Source organism: Dermacentor silvarum, chromosome 8 (assembly GCF_013339745.2).
Source record: "Dermacentor silvarum isolate Dsil-2018 chromosome 8, BIME_Dsil_1.4, whole genome shotgun sequence".
In the NCBI taxonomy this organism is placed as follows: domain Eukaryota; kingdom Metazoa; phylum Arthropoda; class Arachnida; order Ixodida; family Ixodidae; genus Dermacentor; species Dermacentor silvarum.
Window position 1 is genome coordinate 136,904,728 of NC_051161.1, and position 24,120 is coordinate 136,928,847.

Here is a 24,120-nt window from a genome sequence, read left to right on the forward strand (position 1 = left end):
TGCATGCGCACAAAGGTTCAAGGTCGGCTGATGGACGCACGCTTTTTTCATATCCATCAGGTGTTTGCAAAAAAAGGTCGAATACTGTTCTAACAGACCTCGTATATATATATATATATATATATATATATATATATATATATATACACATATTGTCGCGGTACAACACCAAGACTCGGAGACGTTCTTCAGAAACAACGAGACAACCAGTTCAAGCAAAACAGACCAGAGACACGTCTTCTTCGTCATCGGCAAAATCCCACCGACCCACTAGACCGTTAAATGCCCCCCCCATCATCGTTTTTGTCTGCCTAGAGCACACGCGTCATTTGTCCCTGCCTAGAAGCGCATCGCCCCGATGTTAGACCAGAAATGTCACTTGCGGAAGTGAGGGTCTCGCGCAGAGTCATTCGCTCACATACTGTTTCAAACATACAACATGCACAATTTCAGGACGGTGCGGGCGACGCCGCGTACAGTTGTGACTATTGGGGACGACCTCGTATGTTACATCACTGAGTCACCGCAATACTCAATATGGGCCGAAGTATCGCCTTAACAGCTTCTCGGAGAGGCCTCGTTTCCGTATGGGTGTCCAAACCCACACTCTGTCGCCGACTTCATAGGTTATGGTTCTATGGTGAGCATCATAGTGGCCTGCGTCGTAGTCTTGCTGCTGGCAGATCCGCAAGCGCGCGAGCTGCTGAGCCTCTTAGGCGCGTTGCGTAAACATATCGGCGTCCGTATCAGTGTCGTCAAATTCGTGTGGAAGCATTGCATCCAACATCGTTCTTACATCCCGGCCATGAACAAGGCTGAACGGAGTCATGCGCGTCGTCTCTTGTTTCGCCGTGTTGTACACAAACGTGATATAACGAAGGATGTCATCCCTATTTTTATGATCGACATCCACGTACATTGAAAGCATGTCTTCAATTGTTTTGTTTAGGCTTTCTGTCAGTCCGTTGGTTTGTGGATGTAAGGTGGTTGACTTCCGATGAGCCATTCCACTTAGCAGCAAGATGTGATCTAAAAGGGTAGCCGTGAATGCGGTTCCTTGGTCCATGATTACGACGCTGGGTGCGCCGTGTTGTAACACAACATTCTCAATGAAAACGCGCTCCACCTCGGCTGCTGTGCCTCTCTGGATGGCTTTTGTTTCAGCGTACCGCGTCAGATAGTCGGTTGCGACGAGAACAAAGCGATTCCCTGCAGTAGAAGTAGGAAGTGGGCCCAAAATATCCATACCAATTTGATCGAATGGTGTTCGAGAAACCTGGACAGGTTGTAGGAGGCCGGCTGGTTTCGTCGGAGGCGATTTGCGTCTCTGGCAGTCAAGACAAGTGCAAACGTGATGTTTCACGGCGGTGGTAAGTCTTGGCCAGTAGTAGCTTTGCCGCACTCTGCCCAATGTTTGCGTGTATCCTAAGTGACCAGAAGTCACCTCGATGTGACAGGTTTGAAGTACTTCCGTACGAAGAGCTGCAGGAATGACGAGCAGGTAGGGGGACCCGGTCGAAGAAAAGTTTCTTTTGTAAAGGACTTTGGCCCGTAAACAAAACGAAGACAATCCTCTTGTGAAAACTCTAGGTGCTTTCGTAGATCTTCCTTCTAAGTAATTGATGAGTGCAAGCAACTCAGGGTCGTCCCGTTGGTGTTGAGCGATGGCGGATGTGTCCAGAACACAATGAAAGGCTGTATCTTCTTCGAGTAGAGAAGCCGACTCTATCGGAGACCGAGACAGGCAGTCAGCATCCGTATGTTGCTCCCTGACTTGTACGTGACCGTCATGTCAAACTCTTGCAGCCTTAGGCTCCAACACGCCAATCCTCCAGATGGATTTTTAAGGTTAGTCAACCAACACAGGGAATGGTGGTCGCTGAGAACTTTGAAAGGACGGCCATGCAAATATGGGCGAAATTTCATAACCGCCCATACTACGGCGAGGCATTCTTTCTCAGTTGTGGAATAATTAGCCTCGGCGCGTGAGAGCGTTCTGCTTGCATAGGCAATCACTCTTTTCATGTTATCCTGCCATTGCACAAGAACAGCTCCCAATCCAACATTGCTGGCATCCGTATGGAGCAATGTAGGAACGGTCTCAGCAAAGTGGGCAAGCACTGGAGGTATCTAGAGACGTTGCCGCAAGACGTTAAATGCACCTTGCTCTTCGTCGCCCCATACAAAAGCAGCGTCGTCTCTCGTGAGGTGAGTTAACGGCGACGCAATATGAGCAAAGTCTGCAATAAACCGCCGGTAATAGGCGCAGAGGCCGAGGAACCGCTGGACAGCCTTTTTATCGGATGGTACGGGAAACTGTGCGATGGCGGTAATTTTTTCAGGATCTGGGCGGACACCGGCGTGGCTGACGACGTGACCAAGAAACTGTAATTCCGCAAAGCCAAAGTGGCACTTCTCCGGCTTCAGGGTGAGGCCGGCGGATCGTATGGACTGCAGAACCGCTTCAAGCCGTTTGAGGTGTTCTTCAAACGTTGCGGAGAACACAATGATGTCGTCGAGGTACACTAAGCAGGTGTTCCACTTAAGACCCGAAAGCACAGTATCCATGAGGCGTTGGAACGTAGCAGGGGCAGAGCACAAGCCGAAAGGCAAAACCTTAAATTCGTATAGGCCGTCTGGCGTCACAAAAGCAGTTTTTTCACGGTCTCTCGGGTCTACCTCGATTTGCCAATAGCCCCCTTTTAAGTCTATTGAAGAGAAGTAACGTGCGTGTCGAAGCCTGTCGAGGGAATCGTCGATACGGGGAAGCGGGTACACGTCTCTTTTCGTCACCTGATTTAGTTTTCGGTAGTCCACACAGAAACGAAAGCTGCCGTCTTTTTTCTTGACTAGAACTACAGGGGATGCCCAGGGACTCATTGATGGTTGGATCACGTCGTCTTCAAGCATTTTTGTCACCTGTTGTTGTATGGCTTCACGTTCTCTGGAAGCCACACGATAAGGATTTTGGTGAATCAGTCTCGCCGTATCCTCTGTAATTATTCGGTGCCTTGTTAGAGGCGTCCGACTGACTCTTGACGTCGACGAAAAGCAGTCGTTGAACGTGGCCAATAGCGTAAGAAGCCGTTCTCAATCATGCTGCGGCAAAACAGTGCTGACGTCAAGTACTGTACAGGAGCTGGGTGTTGTGCAGGCGCTTCTTCGAGTAGTGAACAGCAGCCGCGAACTTCCGCAACACCGTCAAAATAAGCCACAGCCGTGCCTTTTGGAAGGTGCCGTCTCTCTGTGCTAAAATTTGTTAGCAATAGGTTCGTGCGCCCGTCGGTGACATTTACAATTCCTCGTGCAGCCGAAATACCATGAGTAAGCAACAAAATGGTTATTTGGTCGGCAACTCCTTCGCAACGAAACGGTACGTCACAGGCCACCGAAGCAAGGATACATTACCAAGGTGGGATTACGACGTCGTCTTCTGTTAGACGAAAGGAGTTGCGTTACGGCGATAAGCAGTGGACTAAACCAGGGCTCTTATAAAACGTCACCATGTGGTCTGGGATGTTAATTACGGCGCCATATTCCCTTAGGAAATCCATTCCAATAATCAAATCTTTACAGCGCGCAGGAAGCACGAGGAAAGCGGCCACAAAAGAAGAATCTCCAATGTTAATTCTTGCAGTACAACTTCCAGTAGGCATGAGTAAATGGCCGCCTGCCGTCCTTATGTGAGGTCCCGTCCATGGCATCTTTCTTCAGGCGGAGGGCGAGTTCCTGACTTATTATAGAGAAGTCAGCACCAGTGTCGACTAACGCTGTCACTGGCTGCCCATCCACAAAAACATCAAGGTCGGCGCTCACAATTTCTTCGGGGTCGGTTATCGGCTTCTCGGCGTTCGGCAGCGGGCGAGTTGGGGGCTTTTTATTGTCTTGCGGTGGCCCTGCAACCTTACCCCCAGAGGTCGCCGCCTTCAGTTTCCCCGGTGGGGGCTGGGCGACCTTCATCCTTGGAGGTCAGCAAAAGTACGTCCTGCAGGCATCTGGCGTGTAGGGGTTGGAGAGCGCGACCGTCGGCCGAAATCGGACCAAGCATTGGGCACGGATTCGTCATGCGGGTGTGCTATGACGGTCCCTGAAAATCAGTGTCGTTGCGGCGTAGCATGGAGTCGCCATTTGCACGTCGACCATCAGACCACGGACGAAGAGGTCGAAATTATGTGTCACGATGGCGCGAAATATGGCCAGCACCCCCGCAGTTAAAACAGAGAGGGTGGTTATCGGCGGTGCGCCACGCGTCGGATCTCCAAAATTTGGGGCCATCTCGTAGGGTCGTTTTGTGGCGTGTACCAAGGCGCGGCGAATGATGGCTGGCGGTATGATTGCATCGGCAGCATCACGGTGCGCGCCTCAAGGCCTCCTCTTGCGGCAGCGACCAAGGAGAGGCTGTCGGAGGCTGGTGGTACGGGGTTGTGGTTCTAACGGGTGGCGGACATCGGACAGCGGCGGCATAACTCATGGGACGCTGGTGGTCTGGACGATCGGCCCCCGGTAACGCCTGCCGGATTTCGTCACGTACCACTTCGGCAATTGACGCAACGGGGCTATCCAGTGTCGGTCTCAGAATCTTGTGAATTTCTTCTCTGACGAGCTCTTGGATCAATTTACGTAAGGGGCTCTGATACTCTGGAGTCAATGCGGCGGCATTGATTGCGGTGCTGGTGGACAGTCGATTGTACTGCCTGCATCGTTGATGAAGGGCCTGCTCAATAGCCGTAGCCTCTTTGATAATATCACCGACAGTGACTGGTGGATTCCGCACAAGCCCCGCGAACAACGGCTCTTTTACACTTCGCATGAGGTAACGCAACTTCCTATCCTCGGTCATGTTCGGGTCGGCTTCAGCGAACAGAACATGACCGAGACGGGCCATGTCTTCGGTGAACATTGTGACCGACTCATTGGGTTGTTGCACCTGTAGCTCCATCAACTGCTGGGCGCGGTCGCGTCGGTCGGCACTTGCAAAAGTATCGGTGATTTTCTGCCGAAAGTCATTCCATGTCGTTAGGCTAGCTTCTCGGTTCTCGTACCAAGTACGACCATTGTCGTCAAGGGCGAAATAGACGTGGGAGAGCTTTTGCTGTTCGGTCCACTGGTTGATCTATGCGACGCGCTCGTACTTGTCAAGCCAGTCTTCAATGTCTTCAAAGGCTGCACCGCGATAGCGATCGGGAACCAGCGGATGAAGAACGGTTACCTGTTGTTGACTGGGAGACAGGCTGCATTGGGGTGCTTGCGGTGGGCTGGTTTCGGCCATTGCCAGATGTGTGGGGCTCCGAGAAAGAGGTGGTTGAAGAGGGGAGTAGCAGTCGATGACTGAAACGATGCACGGGTGTCGTAACTGGTGCCAATGCGTCTGGGCTAAAAGAACGACTCCCAGAAGGAGTCCGGAGCATCAGGCGTGGCCTCTACCCAGCACTTCCACCAGTGTCGCAGTACAACGCCAAGAGAAGACTCGGAGACGTTCTTCAGGAACAACGAGACAACCAGTTCAAGCAAAACAGATCAGAGACAGTCGTCTCGTCGGCAAAATCCCACCGACCCACTAGACGGAGTCCGTTAAATGCCCCCCATCGTAGTTGTCGTCTGCCTAGAGCGCACGCGTCAATATATATATATATATATATATATATATATGTATATATATACACACTTAGTGACGTCGCCACGGTTTCATCTATGAGAGAGAGACCCGGTAGCAGCTTATTGAGACTGCCATTCTAAGACTGCCATGAGTAGATCACGGAAACAAAAGACACCAGAAGAGCAGCGTAAATACAATGCTTGAACATCTGTGGTGTTTGATACAGCTTCGCAAGACATGCAGGGCGGAATGGCAGCCAATTTTCTTAGAAAACTTCAACTACTAATAATAATTACATCAGCCATAAAATATTGATGGTTGTATACTGCGAGGTAAAATTTAACCCCAGTTATACTCAGCAGTTCCTCTGGAGGATCATAGGAACAATTTGCTACATAACATTTACAAAAAAAGGCCTTCGTACTAACTACGTCACACAAAAATTAGCATACCACATTTCACACTTCCTTAACCAACACCCTTCCGTAATCGCGGTAATTGATGGCAGTGCTTAGGTTAATCGTTTTAATTTTTTTTAATGTAAGCGTATTTGTTAACAACTCAACACTAACTTCACGCCATTTTTACTGCTTGTTTGTCATATGTTGCGTTCTCACAATTTTTTGTATTCTGTGTAGTCCAACGTTCTGTAAAGTGTTATTTTCAGTTCCAGGATGTTTTCATAGGTTAGCCATTTATGGATATTTGTAGGTTTAATCGGTTTACTTCTAGTATCTAGTGTATGTATCTAGACATACACTGCCTTGTGGCGTCACCTGCCACTTTGTGTGCCCGCGGCTTGCTATCTCGTCCCTGAAGGGGAGGCGGTAAACGCGGGAAGAATAGCCTTTCGCCCTTTGTCCTGCCTGTCCCGGCCCATTTCACCTCAGTGACTGTTCGACTCACCCGGCTCCGACGTGCATGTCACAGCCAGGTTGAACATTTCGGCCGCACCCTTGCTTGCAGGGGCGAGCCCTGGTTAGTCTCAATCAGCCATTGGCGACTCTTCATGTTGCTTAATTCTGTGTTTCGTAGTGGTTTCGAGGTGTGCTGCCATATTCCAGCATTCCACCAAAATGACGATTGGCCTACTCCAAACGTCTTCAGAATGAAATTTTATCTGTTACAAATTGCTCCAAAATGAAATTTGGTCTACGACAAGCTCCTCAAAAATTTGTCCGCTCCGAAGCGCAGTTTTGCTTGCTGCAAAAACTGTTCCCAAATGACTTTGGGCAGTCCCACCCCTGCACGTAATGCTTTTAACAAAGTATTTGTAAACTTTTCTGTTTGTCATAGCTGATAGGACTTTCTATTATGCAAGTTGGTTAATCGCATTGCGGCAACACACGAGAAGCAAGGACAGAAAAGGCAGGTTGAGAAGACAGGCTAGACAAGAGAGAAAGGCTTTAATGAGATCAAAGAGGCCAGCCCTGCTATTCACAGGACTTGCTGCTTTGAATGAGACGAGTTTGACGATTACGATACTCCCTAACGCGAAATTTGAGCACAGCAGTATGTGTTTTCATTTCGCAATATATTGGCTGGTGTGGACAATCCGTCTCGTGCAACATGCTGGAAACGGAACCCAAGTGTGGCGCGATTGCCTTGCTAATCTGGAGATCGTTTGGGCTTGGCTCCTGACTTGACAGGAGGCTCCGGTACATGAACGCAAAAGCACTTCCACCAGATGTCACATTGTATTGACGGTGGACACCAACAGTGGGCATCGGCGAGTTGCAAGCTAACCCCCGTATTCTCAAACGAACCTCGACTAGAAGCTCTTTGTGCACTCCACCGAGTGGGGCACAGCGCTCCCGTTCTACTGAAGAAGCTGGTACGCTTCTTAAGAACGGCCGTGGAATGTCAGTGAAGGTCAGGGACACCTTCTGTCGAGGGATGGTGCTGCAATCCTCTTTCTTGAGTCCAGGTGATGTGCTGAGTATAGAGACGTTCTCAATTAGCGGGGTAAGTGTTCATGGGGAGAATGTTTACTCCACAAAACAAGCAACTCTCAAGCACAACGATATCAGCGAGCACAGTCGTCGATCGTCGATATCTGATGTGCGGATCAAACATGTTGGCCATGTATCCATCACTCATAGAACATTCCAATGCATTGACTGTTGATCGCGAAATTTCTACTACTCTCGTCGGGCTAGAAATTTGATTAAACAGGGCTCGGTGACAACATAAGCAACACATGGAACCAGCGATAACCTTTGAGAAAATTCCAATACAGAAAGACGCATCTTGCACTGAGCGATAAGTTTGAACATTTGTTAGCCTGTGAAAGACGATCACCAGGAAACATTAACAGATACGCATGGCAATATAATCACATCTCTCCTTTCTATGCAGCATACGCACAGATTTTATCTGTCGACGGAGCACATTGTCGATCGTTATGCGCACACCGTACGAGTTGGATAAAGGTTGGCGGCTGGTGGCGTGCAGACACAAAGGCATCATATACCTCCATCAGCATCCTACGATGGAGCATGTACATCGAAGCCTTGAAGAGCGAGGTGACACGATAATAGATCGTATGACGTACTGGGGCACCAAGTTCCACCGCAGCATGACCACAAGTAAGTGTTACATATGCATCCACTAGTAATAAAAAGTTCCGAAGGCACTTAATTCCCCTTACGTGCATTGAATGCGAAAGCATTATGGCTCTTCCGCGCGATACTATTTACTTGGTCATGGGCTGAAATTGTGAAAAGTGAATTTTGCGATTGGGCCTGGTCGGTTTTGAATGTAGTTAATCTCAATTTTCGAATTTCTAAGGCTTGCGTGCAGCCAGAACAAATGTACTCCAACTGAGCACATCAGCGAGCGATTAGGCAGATAATAATCAGGTAGTGACTGCACCAATGAACTCGGTGATGGAAGTGCTGCTCCAATTGCTCCAGACTGCTTCAAGAGAGAAATGCTGGTACATGCTGCTCCAAACTCATTTTTGTTAGTAATTGCTCCGAGCCTGCTCCGAAACGGTGCTGGGAAATTCAATATCATGCTGATTACCAACTGCTGCTGTGGCAACTGTGACATGTGACTGATTACTTTTACATTGTGATGGTTAGTTTCATCGGCTTTGACCTCATTCCTACAACAAGAACTGGTATAATAAATATTGACCTCATTTAGCTGCATTTTTGAATTTGGAATGTAGAGTATTTAGTAAAATGTGCAACTGACTGAGATTACTTTGGTCTCATACTGATTATCAACTGCTGCTTTGGCAACGGCTATGTGATTGTGGTTACTTTTATAGTGCGGTGCTGAGGTTTACCAATTTGATCTTATTTCTGCCACAAGTACGGGTATTTTAAATATATAGCGCATTTTACTGCGCATTCGATAATCATCCATCTTTTTAATTGTTTGTTTCTTGCAATTTGCATTGATTATTGTATGCTCAATATGTTTCACAATAAATATAATATTTATGAGACTGGACGCTCATAAATATATGGTGTTGCTTTTAACTCCAGAAGTGGTATGGCATGTTTTGCCATCTGCTCCGAAAATACCTATAACTACTTCAAACTAGCATTTTTTCTGCTCCGAAAACACTTATGGCTGCTCCAAAGTGGCATTTTTTCTGCGCCCAAATCTGCTCCAAAAGTAACATGTAGCTTCCATCGCTGCGAACTTCACTGTGTCAGAAATGTGACAAGCTGCTGCTTCGTTGTCTTTGCCAAATAAAGAACGAAGGGCGAAACACTGATCCTGATTCAATTCATAAGCGGAAAGTTTGGGTAGCTTGGAACACATGTTTAGCCCTGCTTTTAGAAGCACCAGCATATACGCTGCTTGCGCCGCATGGACAAAGCTTAAAGGGATACGGACACAAAAGTTGGCGGGTGGTTTTTTGCATTGGGGGGAACAAAAGTTGAACTGTTGAAAATGACGAATACAACAAGATGCTTTGAAAAAAAGAACCAGAAACATCTTTCTTTTTGCAATATTCTGTTGCACCTTGCCTCCAAGCGGCCGCCGGCAGAAGCTGAAATTTGACGTCGTAACACTCACCCGCGCGCGCGCGGCCAAGGTCGGCCACAGTCGTCGCAGTGTTTCCAGGTGTGCCGGTCCCTTGCAGTGTTTGTTTAACCCCTTTCGGCGATCTTTGTACGTGGTCCGTCTGAAACATTATCACCGTCGGCGCTCCACGCAGGTGGTGCGTCTTACATGCGCCTTACGCGTTCGTCGAGGCGGAAGGAAATGCCCAGACATTGCTGTTATAACAGCATCGTCAGTCGTGACACGCCGTCGTACACGTTTCCCAGAGACGAGAAGGTGCGTGAACTTTGGATACTTGCCTGTCAGCCATCACGCATAGCCTGGAGACCTCTAAAAAATGACTTCATTTGCGTGGACCACTTCGTTGGCGATGATATGTGACCAGCGCAGCTGTGCTGAAAAGCCTCGGCATGCCGCTCAAAAGGAAATGCTTAAAGCCTGAAGCTGTGCCATCGGTTTTCTCTCGAAAACGCAAGGCAGAAATTATCAGTGGCGCGTTGGAAAAGATGAGGCGAAAAGATGTCGGTACTGTTTTCGTTCACTTGCAGCCTTCTTGAGCAGTGTGAGGACGAGGCTGGGGCGAGATGCCCAAGGCTGGGCACGAAGGCAGTAAGGTCCTTAAAGATGTTGGCAAAGCATAATAAAACAATACAAGGCTAGCGAGCGCGACTCAAGAGATCAGACACACACACACAGCTCTTCTTCTCCACAGGCTAAAAGCAGAAGAAACTGGGCAGAACGCCAGACAGGTGCTGCCATCTGTCGGTCGGCTGGTGAAGTGGACGTGAGAGTCTCGGAGGTACGGATACCTCACAGCAGTTGCTCACGCCGACGGCATAAACTACTATTCAGTCATCCACGCAGTGCTGAAGTACCCCGCAGCTGCCTCGCCTGTGTGCGCTCTTGAAAAAGCAAGTTTACAGAGGAAATGACAAATAATTCTTGCACAAGTGTCTGGTGCAGAGCGAAATCTTCGCGCTACGGTTTGCGAAAACCTGACCGCCACTTCCACGGCCTCCTGCTCTTCGTCGCTTGACGCGGAAGGCTCGTAACCGTTAGCGGTAATATTTCTTGCCAAGTTGGAATTATCCTCGTCTTCAGACGTGTACTCATCGCTGGTAGAGGCACCAGAACTCGAATCCATGTTCGCGATGGCGGCGTCGGCGTGTTTCGAATGACCGCGGCCGGCCGGCTGGCTATCCGACGAGGGTGCCGTGACGTCACCCCTTCCAACTCCTGTGGGTCGGGCGGCGAGGTGCACGCTCACAAAAATGCCAAAATAAAGCCATCAGATCAAAAATGAGCTAAGTGACTACTTCTTTTCGGTGTAATCACGCACTTAGGATTCATTTTCAGCATTTTCGTAAAATTTTCAGATTTCGTGTCCGTATCCCTTTAATGAGTTTCGAAAGCCCTTTTACATGTCCAGTGAGCCCATGGACAAAGCTTCGTCGACCCAGTCACCGTCTACTATATCTCCCGAAACAAAGATTTCCTGAGTCGCACCGGGCGTCATGTATACTAATTGTAAACACTGAGGCAATGGAGGCAGCTGAGGCAAGGAATGGATGCGTCACCACATGATCAAACATAGCAGCGCCCACGGGAGCGCCGCGGAAAGGGTAAATAAATTAGTGCGGTAGCATTAGGAGTGTCACAGTAGAAGAAAGAAAGGCGAAAGCTTGCACTAGGCCGCACAATGCTCAAGACACAGCGAAGCTGGCTGATTGATTGTGTCTCTTGGTTGTAGCTAGGTTATCTCTCTCTCTTTCTTTCTTTCTCTATTTCTTTCTCTCTCTCCTTTCTCCTTCTTTCTCCTTTCTCTCTCTCGCGCTCTCTTTTTCTTTTTCTCTCTCCCAAAGGAAGTTGTGTTGCAATCGTCTGTACATTGCAACCATATGGTTCCTATAGATGCGCATTCTGGACGCCTATCCCCAGGGTCACGCTTGGAAACCGTGTGGAGAGCTGACAACCAACTGCTCGACGAAGGATGGATGATGCCCAGCTGCAGCATGTGGTTGAATTCGCTTTTGGCAATGGCAAGGCAGTCCCCAGCGAGACGTCTGGGTCCGCAAAACACTGGAGGGCCAGTAGTGACAACGTGATGCGTAACGTTGTGACGTACTGGCAGCTCAAGGTTGGGAGGTTTCGTGATGGCTGGGAAGTCGGACAGAATTGAGGCGCCATTTCAATGGTTGATGTTGTAGGTGCGAGGATGCCTTGTATAGACATACTGGTCGTCGTGTCGACGAGCACGGAGATTCAACACTGAGGGCGAAGTGGTTCAGAAAGTCAGCACCCAACATGGCCATGCTTAGATCTGCAATGACGAATACCCAATGGAAGGTGCGTTGAAGACCCAAGTCGATGGCAAGAGAGTGCTGGCCATATTTGTTGATATGCTCCTGTGATTGTTTGCTTCACTGATTTATCAGCCATGGATTCGGGCAAAAGCACGAGGAAAAGCATCAACTGGAGGCACCCGTCAACCCCAGTTTATACTACAGTTTTGGACTACTCGCAAATTCAGTACCTATTCCATCACTTTGACCCTAACTGCACTGCCACACCAGCCTTCGCTTGGCAGGCCCGAGCGCGCATAATTGATGCGCGCCCTGCTGGACTTGGTGCCAATTTCTACGACATCGCTGGTTCTCAAGGTGGGTACAAACGACTTGACTACAACCATTGGACGCGTGACCTTCAAAAACTATCGTGACTTGCTGCAGAACACAGCAAAAGACCAGCATGCGACCCCTCGCATGCTTTTTGTGAACATGCTTTCATAATGCCACTGTATGTACGTGCAACTTTGTACCACTTTATAGCACCACTGCATATGCCCGTCGTTTTTTGTTGACTTTGACATGAGTCAATGTACACCTGTGAGCAAAAGTGTACGAACCAGGGGTTGCGCGATAAAGCTGATTTTTTCGTCTGCCTGTGAACGCACTTAGAAATTGAGGCCTGCAGTCCAAACGTGACATTGCGAACTTTTCAGTGTACCCATCAATTCCAGTTTATGCTCTTTAATTACAAAGAAATTCAGTTTTTTTTCGGCGACCCTGTGGTCCGTATACATTTGCTCACGGGTGTACGTGTTGACATTGATGACGCCACTAAATCTGCACACACTTGTGGTCGTAGGCTACCTACGTTTTACAAGTTTGTGTTCACGGTTTTGTGTTACTCAAGTTTTTTTTTCCCCTAAGTAATGCCGCTCTGTGTACAAGCAAGTATCTATGCACGTTTTTGTGTTCTTCCAGGTTTTTGTTTGTGTCTAGATATATATTTCATTACTCTTACGGAGAAAATGTATAAATTGAGCTTTGTGTGCTTGCAATCGCACTCTTGGTGAAGGCAGGACCCCGGCCGAAGCGTCAGTGAAGTCCTGTTATATGCTTTTCCTACATGCTTCTATTTTTTTTTTACTATTTCTGTGCCAGCTCCTGTGATTCTTTGCTTCACTGATCTATATGTATGTCTATATATGTATGTCACCTGGAGTAGTGGGGACAATGTATATATATATATATATATATATATATATATAAGCGTCAGTGAAGTCCTGTTATATGCTTTTCCTACATGCTTCTATTTTTTTTTACTATTTCTGTGCCAGCTCCTGTGATTCTTTGCTTCACTGATCTATATGTATGTTTATATGTGTATGTCACCTGGAGTAGTGGGGACAATGTATATATATATATATATATATATATATATATATAGTCACTGGATATGTCAATAGGCCAAGTGTATTTAGTAAAATGAGAAGCACAACTTCGCGGTTATCTTAGGTTTATTTAACCAACTGTTTCGGTCGTTAGACCGACCTTTCTAAAGGTCGGTCCGAAGGTCTAAAGGTCAGTCCTTTCTGAAGGACCGGAACTGTTGGGTAAATAAACCTAAGATAACCGCGAAGTTGTGCTTCTCATTTTTATATATATGTGAGGTGTGTTCAAAAAGAAACGAAACTTTTCAAATAGCGCGCCAACCAGCAGAGGGAGCGCGCTGCAGCTGCTGAGTGCATGTAACGGCGGGTTTCATCAACAAACTGCCGTTTGCCGCGTTTTGCTGTGACCGTTAGTTGGCGAGCTACCGCCGCTGAAGTGAGCACATGAACAAGCTGTTCTTCGGATTGGTGCCAAAGTGACAATGAAGGAATTGGAAGCACAGCGTGTGTGTCTGAAGTTCTGCTACAAACTTGGGAAAACTTTTGCAGAGACATTTCATTTGCTTAGGCAAGCATACGGGGAGGACTGTATGAGTCGCATGCAGTGCTATGATTGGTTCAAGCGTTTTGAAGACGGAAGAATGTCGGTCGGTGACGATTCCAAGCCTGGATGACCTTCCACATCCACAGATGATGATTACGTCGAGAGAGTTTGAACTGTGATTTATGGAAATCGTCGTTTGACTGTTCGAGAAATCGCTGACGAAGTGGGTATCTGCGTAGGATCATGTCATGAAATTTTGAATGACAAACTTGGGATGCGTCTTGTCAGTGCAAAATTCGTGCTGCGTTTGTTGACTGATGAACAGAAGGAGACCCATGTTGAAATCAGCCAGGAACTGCTCGTCGCTGCCAATGACGATGAAAACTTTCTTACAGGGATACGAACGCAAAATCAGAAAATTTTGCGAAAATGCTGAAAATCAATCCTCAGTGCGTGATTACACCGAACAGAAGTAGTCGCCTAGCTCGTTTATGAGCCGATGGCTTTATTTTTTGCGTTTTTGTGAGCGCACGCCTCGCCGCCCAGCCCGTGGGAGTTGGAAGGTGTGACGTCACGACACCCTCGTCGGATAGCCAGCCGGCTGGCCGCGATCATTCGAAGCGTACCGACGCCATCATTGCGAGCATGGATTCAAGTTCTGGTGCCTCTACTAGTGACGAGTACACGTCTGAAGACGAGGACCATTCCAACTTGGCAAGAAATATTACCGTTTACGATTACGAGCCTTCCACGTCAAGCGACGAAGAGCAGGCAGCCGTGGAAGTGTCGGTCAGGTTTTCGTGAACTGTAGTGCAAAGATTTCGCTCTGCACCAGATACTTGTGCAAGAATTTTGTCATTTCTTCTGTAAACTTGCTTTTTCAAGAATGCACGCAGGCGAGGCAGCTGCAGGGTACTTCAGCACTGCGTGGATGACTGAATAGTAGTTTATGCCGTCGGCGTGAGCGACTGCTGTGAGGTATCAGTACCTCAGAGACTCTCACGTCCACTTCGCCAGCCATCCGACAGATGGCAGCACCTGTCTGGCGTTCTCCACAGTTTTTTTCCGCTTTTAGCCTGTGGAGAAGCAGAGCTGTGTGTGTGTCTGCCCCGCTGCCATGTAGGACTGATCTCGTGAGTCGCGCTCGCACGCGCTAGCCTTGTATTGTTTTACTATGCTTTGCCAACATTTTTAAGGACATTACTGCCTTCGAGCTCAGCCTCGGGCATCTCACCCCAGCTTCGCCCTCACACTGCACAAGAAGGCTGCAAGTGAACGAAAACAGTACCGAGATCTTCTCGCCTCCTCTTTTCAAACGCGCCGCTGATCATTTCTGCCTTGCGTTTTCGTGAGAAGACCGATGGCACAGCGTCAGGCTTTAGGTGTTGCCTTTTGAGCGCCATGCCGAGGCTTTTCAGCACAGCCGGGCTGGTCACATAATCATCGTCGACAAAGTGGTCCGCGCAAATGAAGTCATTTTTTAGAGGTTTCCAGGCTGGGCGGGATGGCTGACAGGCAGGTATACAATGTTTACGCACCTTCTTGTCTCTGGGAAACGTGTGCAACGGCGTGTCACGACCAACGATGCTGTTATAACAGCAATGTCTGGGCATTTCCGTCCGCCACAACGAACGCATCAATACCGAGCGATGACCGCGGGAAGGTGCATGTAAGACGCACCACCTGCGTGGAGCGCCGACAGTGATAATGTTTCAGACGGACCACGTGTGAAGATCGCTGAAAGGGGTTAAACAAACGCTGCAAGGGACCGACACCCCTGGAAACACTGCGACGGCTGTGGCCGACCTTGGCCGCGGGCGCTCGCGCGGGTGGGTGTTATGACGTCAAAGTTCAGCTTCTGCCGGCGGCCGCTTGGAGGCAGGGTGCAACAGAAAATCGCAAAAAAAAGGTGTCTCGTTAATTTTTTCAGAGCAGCTTGTTGTATTCGTCATTTTCAACAGTTCAACTTTCGTTCCAACGCAAAAAACCACCCGCCAACTTTTTTGTCCGTATCCCTTTAAGGACGTCATAACAGGCGATGAGATATGGGTTTATGGCTATGATGTTGAAACGAAAGTGCAGTCATGGCAGTGGGTGGCCAAAGCACGCATGAGTCGGTAAGAAATGAAGGTGATGTTAGTTGTGTTTTTTGACTGCAAAGACATTGTCCATCAGGAATTTGTGCCACACGGTCAGACGGTAAACAAAGAAGTTTACCAGGGAATCCTAGCAGGTTTGAGAGGTTTTGTGTGCAGTAAGAGGCCTGAATTGTGGGAAAATGAGGCTTGGATGTTGCATCGTGAGAATGCCCTGGCTCCCGCGTCACTCCTTGTCCGCAGCTACTTAGCGAAACACCACACTCGTGTTGTGCCCCACCCACCATATTCTCTGGATATGCAGCAAACTTTTTTCTATTCCCCAAGCTGAAAACTACCTTGAAAGGACGTCATTTCCAAACCATAGAGGAGATCCAGGACAATGCGAGAAGAGGCCTGCGTGGTATTCCAGAAAGTCCGTTCGAGGAGGCTTTCCAAAAATGGAAGAAAAGATGGGAAGAGTGCAGTGCCAGTAGAGGGGAATACTTTGAAGAGGACAGCACTTAAAATGTTGTACCATGCACAGTAAAGGTGTTGCAGCAAAAGTTCGGTTTCTTTTTGAACACACCTCAGATATATATATATATATATATATATATATATATATATATATATATATATATATATAGTGTAATAAAGAAGCACACGAAGCAAACAGTAGAGGGGCGTTGGTGCCGAGACCGTTGTTCTCTTGGAGCTACATTGGTTTTTCGTGTGTCGCTTTCTTTTAATAAATCCCCTTATCAATATATATATATATATATATATATATATATATATATATATATATATTACCCGCCGTGGTTGCTCAGTGGTTAAAGTGTTGGGTTGCTGAGCACGAGGTCGCGGGATCGAATCCAGGCCATGGCGGCCGCATTTCCATTGGGTCGAAATGCAGGAAACACCCTTGTGCTTATTAAATATAGGTGCACGGTAAAGAACCCAGGTGATCCAAATTAATCTGGAGTCGTCCACTACGGCGGGCCTCACAATAAAATGATGGTTTTGGCACGTAACAACCTTTGATTGAATTAATTTAATTTGATATATATAAATTGATAAGAGGTGTATTGGCAGTGTCCTTCAAGGATGCTACAAGTTCAAGGAATGACAAGGCAGCGTAAGGCACCGTCTCGAAAGACACCAGCAACCAGCAGCGCGAATATATATATATATATATATATATATATTGTTACGGGGAGTATTTAATTAACAGGAAACAGCTAGTGCTTGTCTAGTCAAGACGGCACAGAGCGCACAGGTTCCAGCAGGTTTCAGTCCGACAAGAGAGCCTCTGACCGAGCCCCACTACGTCTTTGTCTTTGCCATTGTTCGTGACATTATCCTCGGCCGATGAAGCACCGTCCCAGTGCTTGTTGTGGTCAAAATGGGTTATCACAGTTATCACAGGGAAACATGTACGATGTCACTTCGTGGTGTGGCAGTAGATGAGGTGGATGCCATGGAGATATCTCATAGGTGACAGGAGTCACCTGGCGCAGCACGCGGTAGGGCCCGACGTACCGCGACGTTAACTTTTCACAGACGCCGACACGACGAGATGGGAGCCAGTGAAGGACGAGAGAGCCCAGTGGAAAATCAGTATCCTGGTGGCGACGATCATATATGGACTTTGGTGCAGTCTGCAATGGCGAGAGCCGAGCGTGGGCTACTGTGCGTACGACGAGCGCATGCGTGATGGCATCTTGCGCAAAGGAAGTCGTGGACGTGTAGGCCGGATCAGAAGGGAGCAAGTTGTCAAAGGGTAGTAAGGGATGACATCCAAAGAGAAGATAGAAGGGTGAGTAGCTGGCAGTTTCATGACGCGATGAGTTGTAGGCAAATGTGACGAACGGAAGCGCAACGTACCAATCGTGTTGGTCATCTGAAACGTACATGGAAAGCATGTCGGTCAGTGTATGGTTTAGGCATTCGGTGAGTCCATTGGTTTGAGGGTGATATGAGGTCGTAAAGTTGTGATGAGTAGCACATGATTGAAGTAGATCGTCAACCACATGAGACAGGAAGCAGCGACCGCAATCTGTGAGTAGGTGACGTGGAGCACCATGTTGGAGGATGACGTACAGTAGGAAGGTCGGCTACGTCTGTGGCGCAGCTGGTTGGCAACGCTCGAGTAATTGCATATCGGAGTGGTATAATCCGTAGCGACTGCAATCCATTTGTTGCCTTTCATGGAAATTGGAAAGGGACCGAGCAAGTCCAGGCGCACTCCATAAAACGGCTCGGTTGGAACGTCAATTGGCTGAAGGAGACCACAGATTGAGTCGCAGGTTTCTTGCGACGCTGACACAGGTCACAAGATGTTACGTAGTGGCGAACGGAACGATAAAGGCCCTTCCAGAAAAAACCTCGTCATATGCGATCATAAGTTCTCGAGACCCCTAAGTGCCCGGAAGTGGGGGTGTCATGAAACTGGACGAGGACATTCCTGCGCAGATGATGCGGGAGAACGAGCAGGAGTTCTGTGCCGTCGGCGTGCGTGTTGCGGCGGTAAAAATGTTATCCTGAAGTAACAGCATGTTAAGGAAGGGTCGAGGGTGCCGGATTGCAGATGGTCAATAAGAGAGAGCAACGATGGAGGTTGTGGGCTCTATTCCACCCGGCCCTGGATTTTTGGAGCGGACGCCACGTTTCTCCCGCCTCCTTGGCGGAAGACAGTACGCAGTCATCGTACCTCGCACCTCCACCAAAGAGATGTTATGACGAGTATTTAATTAACAGTAAACGGCTAACGCTTGTCTAGTCAAGACTGCACAGAGCACACAGGTTCCAGCAGGTTTCAGTCCAACAAGACAGCCTCTGACCCAGCCCCACTACAACGTCTTTGTCTTTGCCATTGCTCATGACAATATATACAGTTAAACCTGCTTATCACGAACCTCCATATAACGAATTCCTGGATATAACAAAATTTTTATATTCCCCGCCGTTACTCCATAGAAGCACATGTATTTGAGACCTCTACGTAACGAAGTGGCAGCGGGAGAACCCCTCGAAATAACGAATTTTCCTTGCCGACAACCTAGAGATTTCACCTTAAATTTTGTCATTTTTGCGTGAGCAGCAACCGGAAGCACCTTCTCGGCCGCGACGGAAGGCGAAGCGGCGGCGTAGCGCTTGGCGCGCTCGAATTCACGGCGACTGCGAGGCGAGAGCGAGTGCACGTGTGCGTGCGTGCGAGCGTGTGCGAGGCGGGCCGGCATCCCTCGACCCGGCGATCTTGCTGCCGCGGGCGTGACCTTTCCCCCTCCCTTCATTCATACCTGATCCTGTCGCTTGCTACAGCTCGCCTAGCCCACCAAGCCGGCACTCTCCTTTTCTAGTTGATGCTGCCGAATAAAAAAAAAAACGTTTATTTTTCAACGCGCTGGCAGCGCCGCTTTTTGGTTACTACGCCAGTCTCTGCGCTTCACTTCACTAACCTGACACTAGGTGACACTATAGGGCCATTTATAGTCCGACGTAACGCGAGCGCGCATGCACCCTACGTCATGTTGGCGAAAACGACTGGCCGCTTCCAACGTGCCCCGACGGGCCCGGCGCCGAGTTGGCTCCTGACCCATTCGCGCGAAGAAATAAAGGTGCCCACGCCGCTTCGCCGACGGTCGCAGACAGCTGTTCAAAGCAGCGCGCAGGCTTGGGATCGTTCTGCGCATGCTCTGAAGATAACAGCTGGCGGTGCGCGTCGGAGTATAGAGGAGATGGCGTTTCGGCCGGCGCAGCGCAACCGCCGTAGCGTGACTGGCCACAAACGACGCTGGCCCGCGCGCCGATAACGTCGGACTATAAACGGGCATTATACGACGCTAAGACGCCATCGGTAAGCGGTAAGAATCGAGTAAATACGGTAAGCATTTCTTCTTAGAATTTTCGTGCCAAACCTGCATATAAAAAAATCCTTATTATAACAAAGTTTTTCGGGAATTTGTCAATTTCGTTATATCCATGTTTAACTGTATATGCTCCTAGTGCGGTTGGGCGCTCCGGACCACCTTCAGGTGCATTTAGCTCCTCGAAGAGGCACGACGTTGTCGAGTCAGCTCGTGGTCAACACTTTCCAATGTTTTAAAAGCAGTTTAAATTCCTCTCGCATTTACCATTAAAATGCCACTGAATTTTTTCGTTAAATTGCTCTGGCTTAAGCTTCGCAGTGACGCACGAACTGGTCGTAACTATGATTGCCAATTGCGCATTTGTCGAAGCCAGGGCACATCCCCATTTATTGCAGCGTAGAGCGAGAAAACAACCGTCTGTGATTTTAGTCTTGACATGTTATGCTCGCGCAGTCTCCTCTTTAGAGAGCCTCGCATTTGTGTAGTGCAATATGTGCCATAGGGCAGTGGAAGCCTATACGTCACACCTTATGCTCATTCTACGAATTTAGCCCGAGGCTGCTGAATAGCCAGCAGGTGTTTTTAACAGTGAAGCTGTTTAACATATGTGTTTGCCGTCAGGTCTAACGCTTAAATGTCAGCCGATCCTGGTGGTAGTGCAGAAAGGTCCAAGCGCAATTGCACATACCCCTGTGAACTAGTCAAGCTGTTTAAGCTCGAGGATGGTCCGTCGAGTGTACGCCACAAAACCTCCGCCTGGCGATGATGTCACCTTGCGTTGCCTAGCAACACTTCGCCCCAGCTGCGCCGACCTTGCCGAGCCTCGCCATAGCTGCATAAGCTGTGACGTGTTAGCGCGCGCCTCATTGCTTTGCCTTAGCTTTGCCGAGCCATGAAGTCACCGCACCGTGCAGAGCAGTTGCCGTGGCTGCGTAGAGGCGGAGCTAAGCCACAGCGACACGAAAGCCCTGCTGTCTCCGTGCCGAGAACATCGCCGCGAAGAGGGGGCGGCCAAATAGGAGCGTCACTCCCGCAGAAGAGGAAGCGTGGCGCGAAAGCTGCCGGGCCTGCACTCAAGAGCAAGTGAGACGGCTTCGGTCCAATACCGAGTATCGCGCCGCTGAAGCGGCGGCAAAACGTCGGCCATTCGCAGAAGATACGGAGTTGCGAGCCCGCGAAACCGAGCAAGCGCGTTTGTGTGTCCAGAAGCGTCCAGAAACTTTAATGACCGAGTATTCGTTGCTCTTTGGGCTGTTGATGATTCTGGGATGATCTTGTACAAAATGTGGCTAAGTCTCGAAGCATAACCTCGCAAAAACTTGGCCGAACCAAGGTAAAGCTAGGCGAGGTCTCCAGCCTTGCTGTTTGCCCAGTCTTCGCACCACTAGTGCGAAGCTGCCCCAAACATTTTTTAACATGTCACATTAACAGAGTAAGCGTGGTGAACAGCGCAATGCCTCCACCGATCTATCCTTCACCTCACACTCTGCATCCGCTGGAAGGTTTTGATGCGAAAGCATCAAATGGTCCATTGAGCGAAAACACTGGTGGTATCTGTAGCAGTGAAACGGCACCTAAATTAATATTGGCTGTGACACCACGTCCCGCGCACGCCTTGACAGAGCAGAGCGAGTGAATCAGAACACCTGCAGCCGCAATAGCGTGCTAAGTGTTGCGTGAGGAGAGAGGGCATCGCCACATCATCTGCGCGCCTCAACGGAGCAGATAGGGCGATGCGACGCTGCGTGCAAACGCTGCTCTCTGGTTGCTTGTGTTATCCGCACGTTCCTATCAGGACCAGCCAGACTGGCTGGCCCTGATTCGACGAGCAGGAGTGATGGCGGCAGCCATTGGGGCCCTGGACTAAGGGCCCCAACCACATCAATCCTTTCACGTTATAATAAAGTTTATTTCTGCTTCTTCTTGTCCGCACATTGTCCGCGCTTGTTCGTGCATTTGAACTGCGCCTTGATAAGGCCAAAATAAAGCGTGCCAAGCATCTCAATGTGCTCGTTTGACCGCGAGTTCATAACTCGAAGGGCCGCTCAGGGGCGTTCATTTGGACAATGCTTTCGCATTCGCAACTCATCATTGCTTAGGTGTTCTCGGATTTCTTTTTCTTAATATTCTATCTTTAACATTAAAAATGTCGTACCATGTGACTGATGGTCTAGTTGACCACAACCCTATTTTTGTGCAACGCAGCCGAGCCAGGGGTTGACCCCCAGGAAGACGAGCTACTCAGGGAAGGCGATGGATACTACACCGTCCTCCTCTGCCAGCTTGGATCTCACTCTATCGTGATGGGTGGCGAAGTGAAAGCGGTGGACCCCTCTGTTGAATGCAAGCTGGGTTCCACGGCTGGCTACGTGGAGTTCAAAACGAACTGCGTGTTATCCACGGAGTGGCAGCGGCGCAGATTCCATGAGTGAGTGTCTACTACATTGAACAGAACATTTCGGTTTTATTGCGATAGCAATTATATGTGCACTCCAAGCGATTTTCTGCTGTCGGCATCGCCATCACCGTCGCTGTGATGTTGCGTATGAAGTTCAAACACGATAACATCGTTCCCCCGCGCCGTATGGTGTTGAAGCTAAACATTTCGACAGAATTACCTGTGTGGTTGGGAAAATTGATTAAGACTTAGAGATTGACTCCAACCAAATAAGGAAATTTACTAGCCCGACGATTCGGAACCAATTCGGCTCCTTCTTCAGGGGGTATTCTTCGGAGGTGGCGGTGTGCCACTTTTAAAAGGTCCATCGTAAGAAAGGAGAGGAAGGGGGAGAGAGCGTAAGGTGCGGAGACGCTTGATAGGGCACCTGTTCTAGACAGACGAAAGAGGTGGTGGGGGTGGGGGGGGGGGGCTTCGCCGTCGCTGGTGGGCTGGGTTGACCGACCGTCCACCAAAAGAAAAAGGAAAATAAAAAGCTCAAGGCGTCGTCTATAAAATCAGCTGTGCCGACTGTCCAGCGTTGTACATCGGGGAAACCAAAAATCTAAAAGAAAGAATTAGACAACATGAAAATGACGTCAGAACATTCAACCACGCAGCGCCGTCGCCGAACATTCCGAAGAGGCCGACCACAAGATTTCTTTCCAAGAAACCCAAATCCTTCAGACAGAGAGAAACTGGCGAAAAAGGCTACAACTGGAGTCATGGCACATTCAGAACACGGCGGGCAATATAAACCCCGTGAAGGGCATCCTTCCTTCTATGTATGTTCATAGTCTTGCAGACACGACGAAGGGAAGAAAAGACCCCTGCTCTAGGTCAGCAACACCAAAACAACTCGTCCCCCTTCCCCCTACCCCCCCCCCCCCCCTGTCCCTCGTCAACGCATTCCCGCGACTAAAGGGCGCCCAGCATCGGTCAACCAAGCCGACCAGCGACGCCGAAGCCCCCCCCCCCCCCCCACCTCTTTCGTCTATCTAGAACAGGTGCCCTGTCAAGTGTCTCCGCACCTTACGCTCTCTCCCCCTTCCTCTCCTTTCTTACGATGGACCTTTTAAAAACGGCACACCGCCACCTCCGAAGAATACCCCCTGAAGAAGGAGCCGAATTGGTTCGGAAACGTCGGGCTAGTAAATTTCCTTATTTGGTTGGAGTCAATCTCTAAGTCTTAGCCGTATGGTGTGTGTGCAAGTGAAAGCTTGCGAGGGTGCTGACAGCCAACGCTCGTGGCTCAATCGTACGCGAGCGAGGGAGTAAGGTGGGGCGGAAGCGCGCTGTCTTCTGCTGAGCGCGAGGCACTGGTGGCGGGGAGGGGCGAGGGAGGGGGCTTTCTGCTTCGCCATATCTGGAAAGTGGTCTGTGATGTGGACAGATTTCGTGCCCAAGTGGGCCTCACCTTTAAAGCAACCTGTGATGTGGACAAAAGTACGCCACGCCGAGTGTCGGTAGCTTCGTATGCGCTGTGCTTTCGAGGTTTAGTTCACTTTGAAGAGAGAGACAATACGAAGGTCAATTCGCTCGCTGCTGCTGCCACGCTTCCTCATTCCAGGGTATTGACAGCGAGTGTCTATGGTCATTGAATGAGATCTGTTCATGTTTGCTTTTGCGAGCGTAACACCATACTTGTTAATTCAGTTCGTAAGCAAATGTTTCCAACTTTATATGGCCGATAAAACTACTATCCGTACTTCGTATGGCTGTCTACTAATTTGCTGCCAGAATTGATGCTTCGCCTTTCGGGCGAAGCTGCTGCTACTTTTTTTTTAGCGAATAGCTTTTTTTGGCTCTTTCACCGTTTTCGTAGTTGGCCAGTGCTTGATTGTCAGCGGTGGGACTTGAGGCGAAAGAAGACGAAGAAACGTGTCGTGGT

The 24,120-nt window shown here is 49.1% G+C and overlaps 1 protein-coding gene across 3 annotated transcripts in view; it reads left to right on the forward strand.

Moving 5' to 3' along the window:
- LOC119461721 (decapping and exoribonuclease protein) overlaps positions 1-24,120 on the forward strand; it is an 85,724-nt gene that overhangs the window by 39,636 nt on the left and 21,968 nt on the right. For all 3 annotated transcript variants that reach the window (XM_049672032.1, XM_037723088.2, XM_037723087.2), the window contains exons 2-3: positions 7,955-8,184; positions 21,998-22,220. In XM_049672032.1, the coding sequence (XP_049527989.1) occupies positions 8,001-8,184; positions 21,998-22,220 (407 nt within the window). In that variant the 5' untranslated portion in view covers positions 7,955-8,000. The remainder of the gene's footprint in view (positions 1-7,954; positions 8,185-21,997; positions 22,221-24,120) is intronic.